At 46.4% G+C, this 11,059-nt stretch overlaps 1 protein-coding gene across 1 annotated transcript in view; it reads left to right on the top strand.

Annotated features, from left to right (window-relative positions):
* Positions 1–2,857: 2,857 nt before the first annotated feature.
* The window catches only part of NGEF (neuronal guanine nucleotide exchange factor), a 30,740-nt gene continuing 22,538 nt past the window's right edge, over positions 2,858–11,059 (top strand). The window contains exons 1-2 of the mRNA XM_074189700.1: positions 2,858–3,646; positions 6,506–6,658. Coding sequence (XP_074045801.1) covers positions 3,489–3,646; positions 6,506–6,658 — 311 coding nt within the window. The 5' untranslated portion in view covers positions 2,858–3,488. The remainder of the gene's footprint in view (positions 3,647–6,505; positions 6,659–11,059) is intronic.

Below are 11,059 nucleotides of genomic sequence, written 5' to 3'. Positions count from 1 at the left end.
GGGGCTTCTAACCGTGCCTGCCCCTCCTGAGTTCATTTCCCCTCTAGAATTTTAATTTGTGGTTTCCTATCTCTCCTTTCTCTTTTTTGCCTCTGATGTCTCCTCTCTCAAAATATGGAGTGTTTACCAAACCATTCTCAATTTGCTTCTCCTTCTTCATCTTAGATTTTTTTTAATGACTTGGATAAAAGAAAGACACCAGGGTAACTCACATACAAGGTGTATATGGTGCGAGGTGGTGCCCTAAGGATGGTGTTTGGAGAGGGTCCACTGGAAAACAGCACAACAAAAAGGGCTTTTTAAAGAGCTATTTGGGGGGAAAGAGGAGGGTTCAAGAAGGAAGAGAATGGCGATGGGCCTGATGATGGTAAGCAATGGAACCAGACCACCCTGCTCAACTGGTTTTGTTTTCTCTATCAAGGAGGTTTTCCCCCTTGAATTACTAGGAGGACAGAAAAAGCATAGCTGACAGGGACTTGAAACCCAGATCAGGAACATGGTAAGAGCGTACTTAGATGTCCTTGATGGGGGTAGATGTGAGGCCTTGGCAAAATACATCCCCAGTTATTAGGGGAAAAGCCCAAAATGAGACAGCTTCAGACTCGGCCAGTGACTTTTGAAATAGTCATTAAGTGTTTGTAACATGTTCAGTATATTAATGCTAAGCCCTGGGGATAAAGGGAAGGAAAAAAAGTGCCTGACGTCATGGAACTAACAGTCTTATAGGGGAAGATGGTTCTTTGGCCTTGTACTAGAAGACCACAACATTAGGGAGGTGATGCCATGCCATGCAAGTAAATTGGATTGGGGGGGGAGAACCTCTCCTAGGTCCCCAGCCTCACTTTCTCCTCCAGAGTCATCTGGGTCCCATGGCCACATACGGATCAGGATGACTAGAGATGGCCCTGGCTGCAGTGGCAGATCTTGGCCTGGATCCAGTTCCCTGTAATTCCTCCCTTTCACCCATGCCTTTCCTGTGGGAGCTCCCAGAGGCTCTTCTTCCTCAGAAACCTCAACCCACACTACTCATTCTTCAACTACTAAAAGAAAACCCAGACACTCCTCAGATACTTCCCAGATCTCCATGGCTAGCCTTGTTCTCTGAATTCAAGCACTGAAGTAGAAAGATCCTTAGATATAAGAGTTCAGATCCTTAACCTCCACAGGCCTCAGTTTCCCCATTTATTAAACAAGGTATCAAAATTAATGGTCTGCAAAGTCAAGGGGAAGATGATTTGCAGGAGGAAATAGTAAAGGGGAAGGGGACAACAGAAATGGTTTCATGGGACTGGAGAAGGGGCCAACTCTGACCTGACTTCCAAGAAAGGGAAGAGGACATTTGGACTATCCCTCCTAAGGGCCTGTGACTGGTCAGGGCTTGAGAGCTTACTAACGGTGAGACCTGGGCCAACCCCCTCATCTCCCAGGGCCTCCGTCTTCTCAGATGTAAAATGAAGGGTTTGGACTAGAGGGCTCTGGGATTCCTACAAGATTAGAGTCTTTGAATTCTCCTCATGGCTGGGCCAGCTTCCCAGCCTCCCCCTCTCCTTTACCTGTTCCAAGGACAGGCCTAACTGTGTTCCTCTCTGCTGGCCCCTCCCCAGGCCCAGTAAGGAGGAGGGCCCAGATCCTCGACTTCTTGGCCTTCCTCCATCCCCTGAAACCTGGGCTGAGGGCTTTGACATTCCTGAGGCTTTCACCAGCTGATATCTCCCTGCAGACAGAAGGGAGGGCTCAGGGGGAGCCCAGGACTAGGGTACTAGTTTTTAGGTACCAGTTTTTAGGCGCCTTTGAGGTCTGAACAGTGTTATCTGCCGTGGACTCTGAAGTGTCAAATATTCTACAGCCATACCAGCCCAATACTTTCACTTTTGGCATCCCCCCTTTCATTTGGAGAGCTCTCTTCCCGCTGTCATTCCCTTCTGTTCCTTTTGCCCGAGGGGAAAGACAAAAGGTACATGTAGGGGTGGGGTTTCTTGTGTGGAATAAAATATCAGGAAATACCTGAACACTTTCTTAGTGAAACAGTAAAGTGGGAAGAATGTTGACTCAGCAACCAGAGGATGTGGGTTCAAATCTTGTCTCTTATGACTTCATATCCCTGTAACTCAGTTTCCCCCACAAAGGTTTAGAGTTAGATTAAATGGTTTCTGAAGTCCCATAGGCTGGGTCTGAACTCCTGGGAATGAATGAGATACCCCTTGGGTCCTTCCCTCTACCCCCACCCCTCTAGTCTTCCTTAGATTATAAACTCTGTGAGAGCAGGAACTGGTTTTCTGTCTGTTATTTGCATTCCCAGTGCTCAGCACTTAGTGTCACTGTGGACCGGTCATTTTACTTGAGCCTCAGATTAAAAATATATTTAATTAATAAATATTTATTGAATCGAATTGAAATTGAATTTCCCTTTTCAGTTCTATGAGCCTCTGAAGGTGACTTGAGACATTTCCTCCCTTGAGGAAGAGCAGAGACCTTGGACTGACCCTAAGTAGTCACTCTAGGAAATGAGAAACTGGAACAAGTCCCCTCCTCCCACTGAGGACATTGTAGGGTGAAGGGAGCAGAAGAAGGAAGTCCCAAGGGTGGCTTCAGTAGAAGAGCCATAAACTCAAAGATCTAGACCAATAAGGAACGAATGCAATAGTACCGCCGAGAAGGGATGAGCTCCATGAGTGGAAAAAGGGAGACAGAATAAGAGACAGAAATAATGCAGATGGAAACTATAAGACTTGGTCATTGATGGGGCAGGGAGGGGGGAAGGGGATCAAGAGGCCCCAAGGTCAGGAATGTGGACGATTGGAAGGATGGGATTACCCTAGATAGAAAGAGAGAAGGTCACCAGAGGTGAGTTGGGGGTGGAGGAGGAACTGAAAACTAGAAAGGTGAATCTTTACTGAGATTATGGAAGAAATCCGTCCCAAGGACCAGAGCTGTCAGTGCCCATCAGTTGCTGATGAAACTGGGCATTCCCAGTGCTGAGGGTCTTTGAGAAAAGACTGGATTGGCCACTTGTCCAGCAGGATGCAAGAGGAAGCTTGGCCCGGGAGGTCATCCCTATTGAGATTTCAGAGGTCTAAATTTAGTTTTGTTTATATTCAAGACTTTCAGCAGCTCAGAGTTGACAGGGCTTGGGCCATTGAGTCTAGCCTCTACATGAGCATGAACTGCTCATGGTCACACCAAGCAATGAAATGGTCCTTCAGTCCCTCTTTGAAATATCCAGTGAGGGGAACACACCTTCTCCCCAGGTAGACAGTCCTGATTGCTGAGAAATCTTCCCTGACAACAGGTCTGCAACCACCTCTTTGCCCTTTCCATCCATTGCCCACCCATTGCTCTTAGTTCTGGCCTCTTGGTACCAAAATTGAATGAGCCAGATTCTGCATAGTAATGCAGGTGATGGGGCAGGTGGGCCCTCTGAGTATGGTGGAGAATGACTGAGTCCCCAGCTTCATCTCTGTCCTTTTTCGTCTTCCCCAAACCAGGCCATGTTTGAACTGGTCACTTCCGAAGCCTCCTACTACAAAAGCTTAAGTCTGTTGGTGTCTCACTTTATGGATAATGAGCGACTGAAGAAGATTCTCCATCCCTCAGAGTCCCACATCCTCTTCTCCAATGTCCTGGACGTCATGGCCGTCAGTGAGCGGTAAGAGACGGGCTACCCTGGTCAGGCTCCACCTGCCATCTAAACACCTTGGCAGAATGATCTCGATTGTCGGGCCTTCAATCATTCCACAAACATTGATTAACCACCTTCTATAGCCAAGGTAGCACCAGGGAGATATTGTAAAGACAGAACAGCCTTGGAGTCAGGAAGATGTGGGCTGTTTGGTCCTGAGCAAGACTTGGCATCTTCAGGACGGGTCCTAAATCTAGGACCAACACATCCTAAAGGCTCAAATGGATTTCCTTGGGTCTGTCAACTTGGATGGGAAAAAGAATTCCAATTTTATTTTCACTAACTTCTAAATGAAATGTAGCATTTCCTTCAATTATGAATTTTTAATATAATGACTGAGAAAGAGCCCATTCCTCCTTCACCAGATTTTATTTGCAAAAATAAGTGATGACTTCCTGGCCTAAGAAGATAAGTTGGGGAAGTGCTGGGTTCAAGACGCAACTCTGAAGCATTCTGCCTGAGTGATATTGGGCCAGTCAGGGTACTAGGCAATAGCTTTAAGAAATGTTATTCTGCATTAATGAGAAATTTACCTCACTGGGAGTTCACAATTGCACCATTAGGATCAGGAAAGATCCAAAGTTCTCCATAAATGACAAAGAAGTTAATTAGAATTATCGCCTCCATTCTACAATTGAGGAAACTGAGGTCCAGGGAGTTAAAGTGACTTGTTCATGGCCACCTAAGCAGAGCTAAGGATTCATGGAATTACAAATTTCACAGTTGGGAGCATGTTCCAAGACCATGCACCTGATCCAACCCACATACTCAGCTAGAAAATTCTGAGGAAGTGGGTATCTGAGAAATGGCTGTCAGCCTGCGGGAAGGACTCCTCTGTGGCTTTTCTCTGCCATAATCTGCCCATTGCCCCTAGCCCTGAGGAACCCAGAGCCAGGCTATAAGAGTATGTTTTCATCTTTATATTCCCCCTCCAAAGACCTCTTGAAACATTTGTGATCATCATGCAGATACATAAAAACACACATACAATATTACTACCACCATTTTATATATCTCTATCTATCTCTATCTCTATCTATTTAAAATGTATGTATGGATCCATGTGAGAGGGGAAGCAAACAGGATTACAAAGAACAGGAAGGAACAAGAGTCAGATTCATCAGATCCATATATGCACAGATTTAGAGAGGGACCTTAGAGGTCATCTAATCTAACACCATCATTTTTACAGATGGAGAAACTGAGGCCCCAGAGAGAGGAAGTGACCTCATTATAATTCACACACATGCATATTAAGGGAATATATATTTTTGTCCATCTTCTCAGCCATTAAATAGTATTTTCCTTTCAGCGCAATCCTCTCTAACACACTTCTGGCTTATTTTCATGCAGTGGATTGTTTTAACTTTGTATTTTCCATTTTGCTACCTCTCGAGGGCTGTGGGGAAGGGGAAGAAAGAACAAAAAAGTCTATGATTAGCAACTTCATGGGGAGGAAAAAATTACCTGTAATTCTACAGTGATTAATCACCAGGATAATAGAATCTTTTCCCCATGGCCTTCTTCCCAGCCTTCGTGATGTTTGCATTCACCGCTCTCTCCTTGATGGGATCTGTCAGCTGGAGGGGCTCAGGATGAACAGTGCTAGAGTTCTCTGGGTTCCAGTAGCAAAAATAGCAGCTGCCATTCAACGTCAACAGTCTCTTTTACATACATTCCCTCATTTGCTCGTCACCACAGCCCTGGCAGGGAGATGATCTTATTATCTCCATTTTATAGATGAGGAAAATAAGGATCAGAGAAAAGAGATCTGTCCAGGGCCCTGATTTACAGTCAGGAAGGTTCACCCAATGGGGATTTATGCCCAAGTTTCTCCTGATTTCTATACAAATTCTTTTGCCACCATTCCACATTGTACTCAAAGGATCTTAAGCCTCTAAGTTGACAAGAATCCCCAACCCTCTCTGTGCTGGCTCTTGGGTCTGAGGACAGGGGTTCAAATCCTGTCTCAAGAGATCATAAAATGAAATTAGTCATTGTTGAGAGCCTTTGTTTAGACACTCGAGTCTTCTAAGAGCTAGATAGGGACGAGGTTGTGGTGCAATGGACAGAGAACCGGCTCTGGAGCCAGGAAGATTAGAGCCCAAATCCTACCCTAATTACCTAGCTGTGTGACCTTGGGCAAGTCACTTAACCCCACTGCCTTGCAAAAACCAAAACAAACAAAGAACAATCAAAAAAGGGCTAGATAGGGAGAAGGAACCAGAGGTAAGACTTTGATGTCTGGAGGGCCAGGATACATTGTGAAACTATCTAGTACCAGTGTGGGTCTTAGTTTCCTCATCTGTTAAAAGAGGGAGAAGATTAGCTTCTGAGATTCTTCCCAGCACAAGATTCTATGATCCATGAGCACATGAGATGTTATTTATAAAGTGCCTAGCACTTAATAGATGTTTGTCCCCCCCGCTTCTATTACCTGCCTGTGTGATCATGGGCAAGTCATTTAACTTCTCTGACCTCAGTTTACTCATCTATAAAATGAGACAGTTCACTAGATTGCTCTGCGCTTCCCTCCTGGCTCTCTCTCTATGATCCTGTGACCCAGCTAGGTAACCCTGAGCAATTCACTTCCCCTGAGTGAGCCTCAGTTTCCTCTTCTGTGAAATGAGGGGGTTGGAGTAGATGGAGTCTGAGGACCCTGTCAGCTCCTATTTGAACTCTGGTCCTCCTGATTGCATGGCTGGTGCTCTATCCACTGGGTCACTAACTGCCCCACTTTCCAGGTCTAGGTCTGTGACCCCATCATCATCACAAGGCAGGGAAAGTTCTCCTGGTCCTAACTGGCTTCTTGGTTGGCGATTTCAGGTTCCTCTTAGAACTGGAGCATCGCATGGAAGAGAACATTGTCATCTCTGACGTGTGTGACATCGTCTACCAACACGCAGCCAATCACTTCTCTGTCTACATCACCTACGTCTCCAATCAGACATATCAGGAGAGAGCTTACAAACAGCTTCTGTGAGTTCTGCTGGGGGTCTGGAGATAGCTCGTGTGGGTGGGGGGGTGGGTGTATGATTATGAGAGAGACAGAGATAGACAGATTCAGTGAACCACAGAGAGAGGGGGGGAGAGAAAGAGAGAAGAGACAGAGGGGGAGAAAGGAAAAAAGAGAAGAAACAGATAAAGACAGAGGGGGAAGAGAGATGAGAGAGAGAGAGAGAGAGAGAGAGAGAGAGAGACAGAGACAGAGACAGAGACAGAGACAGAGACAGAGACAGAGAGAGACAAAGAGAGACAGAGAGAGACAGAGACAGAGAAGGGGAAAGAGAGACAAAACAGAAGAGACAGAGATACAGACAGGGGGAGAAAAAAAGGAGAGATAAAAATAGAGAATCAGAGAGACAGAGGGGGAAGAGAGATCAAAGAGAGAGAGAAAAGAGAAAAGAGGCTGAGATAGACAGATAGACTAGTGGTCCTAGAGGGCGTGTGGAGCTGGAACTAAACCAGATGAGTGATCTGGTGAATGATCTCTCAGAATGATGGGCCAGGAGAAGAGAAAGCTCAAGGAGGACATGGAGCTTTTGCCTAGTATTCCCATTGCCTCCTGTATCAAATACAAAATGCTGTTTGATATTCATAATCCAGACTCCTCCTACCTTTCCAGTCTTCCTTTTTTTATGTTTGTTTTTTTGCAAGACAATGGGGTTCAGGGACTCACCCAAGGTCACACAACTAGATAATTATTAAGTGTCTGTGGTCAAATTTGAACTCTGTACTTCCTGATTCCGGGGCTGGTGCTCTGTCCACTGTGTCGCTAACTGCTCCACTTTCCAGTCTTCTTACAAAGTCCTCCCCAATACTTAGACTTCGATCCAGTATCCCGGCCCTCTGATTTTTCCTTGAACAAGTCCCTCTGTCTCCCACCTCCAAGCATCTTCTCTGTCTCCTTCCTCTGTTCTGACCCTTGGCTTCCTTTAAGTCCCACCTAAAAATCCCACCTCCTACAAGAAGCTTGCTTCAACCCCTCTTAATTCCAGTGTCTTCCCTATGTTAATTAGCACCTATTTATCCTGTGTTAGACTGACTTGGTAGATAGGTAGATAGTGTCTTCCCTATTAGATTGTGAGCTCCTTGAGGGCAGGGACAGTCTTTTGCCTCTCGGTTTCCTCAGACAGTGTCTGGCACATTAATAAATGGTAGTCAGTTGACTGATGGATTGAAAGGTTGCTTGGAAGGGAGCTTAGCTTTGTTCCGCTTGGCCCCAGAGGCCAGAGCTAGGCACTATGGGAGGAAATAAAACTTGTTTTGGCTCTGGGAAAGCCAGGCCTTCCCAGCACCCTTGGGATAGCGGGGATAGCTTTGAAGCCTGCCTTTATCATTCACTACCTGGGGGACCTCAGAATAGTCACTCAGCCTCTCTGGGCTTTGAAAGTCCCAGCTGTGATTCTGGGATCCCCAGAGTTTTTCCAGTATGACCTAGATGACCTCTATTTAAAATTCTGAGGTGCAGATTCATGCTGAAGCACTGGAGTCAGAGGAGGCTTTGTGGTGCAGTCAGTAAATCATGTCTGACTCCCCCGACCCCATTTGGAGTTTTCTTGGCAGATACTGGAGTGGTTTACCATCTCCATTTTTGACTTATTTGACAGATGAAGAAACTGAGACAAATAGGGTGAAGTGGCTTGCCCAGGGTCTCCCAGCTAAGAAGTATCTAGGCTGGATTTGAACTCAGGAAGAGGAGGAGCTGTAGGCTCAAGAGGGCCCCCTAGCTGCCCTTAGAGTCAAAGATGTCTTCAAATTTCACCTCGGTCATTTATTACCTCATGACTTTGGGCAAGTCATTTCCTTCCTTCAGTTTTCTCATTACTGAAATGAGAGGGTTGGACTCAGAAACCTCTGAGATTTCTTCCAGCTCTGGAACTATAATCATCTCATGAGTTTGAGGTGAAACTTTGAGGTGGAATATATAGACAGAGATTAAGAAATCGATAGCATTTATGAGCCATGGAGTCTAGCCTTCTCATGTACAGGCAAGGAAACTGAGGCCCCATGAGGTTAAGGGCCATTCCAGAGCCATGAAAATACTAAGTGTTTGAGGCAGGATTTGGATTCAGGTTTTCCTGATTCCAAGCTCAGAACTCTTATCTGCTGTATCACTCAGATGTCCAATTGATGATGCAAGACAGGAGGAGACTAAGGGAGGAATTACAGATTTAGGAGTCCTCTGGGATGGGGGGGGGGTATTGAGTCCTTAGTAGCCCCTGAGAAGGTGGAGACAGAGACAGCCAGAGAGAGACAGACACAGACACAGTCTCAGAGAGAGAGACAAAGAAAAGAAAGAGGCAGATTCAGACACACACAGAGAAATGGATTCAGAGACAGAGAGATGGAGACAGAGATAGACAGACAGAGACAGAGATAGAGCGAGAAGCTGGGAGGCTACATCCTATGCTAAGGGGGCAGATGAGTGGGGTAAGCCACCAAAAGAGACTGAGGAAAATCAGCTCTGGAGGTTGGAGGAGAAGCAGGAGGCCACAGGCCCATGGAAGAGGCAGAAGAGAGGGTGGTCCATGTGTTCCAGGGCTCCAGAAAGGTTCCAGAGGATGAGGCCTGAGAAGGGAGGGGTGGCCCCTCACCACCGGGGTTCCCATCCTCACTGGGGGCTGGAAAGACCCCTGACAAAGGTTCAGCCCTAGTGCCTGGGGGAAAAGCAGCCTCTGGAAGATCCTGTCCATGGCTCAGTTGCTGGAATGTGATGTTGGAGCCTTTGAAGTCTCAGAGAGGGAGTGTTTGAGGTCAGGAGTGCTGCGGCCTGCCGGACTCTCCCATCAGCCCCTGGAGCAGGAGAAGAGCCTCAGTGAGGAGCAGACAAGACAAGAATGCAGCTGCTTTGGGGCTGGAAGGGGCAGAAATAGACTTGAATAGGCCTCTGTTCATTTCCCAGCCAGTCGGGGCCACCACCAAGGTGCCCCCACCGAGCTGTGTCTTGGGCTGCAGTGGGATCCGGTCACTTGGGGTGAAATGGTCTCTTGTCTGCTCCCTGCTCCGCCTCATTAAAGGGACTGGCCCAGAATCCCTCCCCGGGCAGCCGTACAACCACCTTGGAGCCTCCTTTCCAAAGACTGAGACCTTTTTTTAATCACAAAGTTTCTTTAGGAAATTTTTGACAGAGACATCGAGTCAATTTGTTGCAAGTGCATTCTGGCCATTGAAAGTCGGAATTCATGGGAATCCAGTGGAGGCCGGGGAGCCAGACTAACTGTAATGTTGGCCCAAACTCCATGATGGTTCAATGACATAATATTATGAAAATAATCAAAATCTATTGAAAATGAGACCATAGGGGTGGAATCAGAACAGAATTAGAAGCTGGCTCAGGGATTTCACCAGCTGCGGAGGATCACCGCCCAAGCCAGAGTAGACTGGGATCTGGAATTCCTGTTGGGAACTGACCTGCCCAGGGTCACACAACCAAGACAGAGGGGGCTTGTCCTGGGGTCTGTAGCCACAGCACTAGCCTGAAATGAGAACAAGTAGGGGAAAATGTCATCGCCAGAGTGGGGCTTGGAAGCCATTGGGCCTAACCCAACCTTCTTAATACTTACTGGCTGTGTGACCTTGGGCAAGTCATGTAACCCCACTGCTTTGCAAAAAAGGAAAAAAGTAAAAGAACCTTCATGATGAAGCCGGCACATGAGACATCAATAGTACTGACATTGCATGGAATATGAAGAGTGAGAGAGAGTTAAAGTATTGTGAAAGTCAGAAATAGTATAGGCCAGAAAGGAGACTTGAACTCAGGTCTTTCTGGTTTAATCATGCTACCAACCTTTGCTTGAACACCTTCCAATAAAATGAACTTGCTATCTTCCAAAGCAGCCCATCTCTCTTTGAGACCACTCTAATTGTCGAGAAGTGTTTCCTTACTCTGAGTCTTCATCTGCCTCTCTGGAACTTCCATATATGACTCCTGGTTCTGTCCAATTCCTCTTCCACATGATGATCCCAAAGTGCTTGAAATCAATCATTGGGGGCAGCTAGGTGGCACAGTGGATAGAGCACCAGCCCTGGAGTCAGGAGGACCTGAGTTCAAATCCAGCCTCAGCCACTTAGTGATTACCTAACTGTGTGACCTTGGGCAAGTCACTTAAACCCATTATCTTAAATAAATAAAATTTTTAAAAAATCAATCATCACATTCTTTTTAGACCTTTTCTTTTCCTCTTCATCTGGCACAGTGTTGAGGCCTTTCACTATCTCAGGGTGCCCTCCTTTGGACAGACTCTGGCTTGCCTATTGCCTTTCTCTGAGGTGGTTTCCAGAAATGAATACAGTACACCAGAGGGAGCCTGACCAGGGCTGGGTAGAAAAGGATGGCTGTCTACTTTTTCTTGAATTCTTAGCACCTTTTCATGTTGC

The sequence above is a fragment of the Macrotis lagotis genome, chromosome 5 (genome assembly GCF_037893015.1).
Source record: "Macrotis lagotis isolate mMagLag1 chromosome 5, bilby.v1.9.chrom.fasta, whole genome shotgun sequence".
In the NCBI taxonomy this organism is placed as follows: Eukaryota; Metazoa; Chordata; class Mammalia; order Peramelemorphia; family Peramelidae; genus Macrotis; species Macrotis lagotis.
Note: the sequence above shows the minus strand (reverse complement) of the source record. Positions and strands in the feature narration are given on the sequence as shown.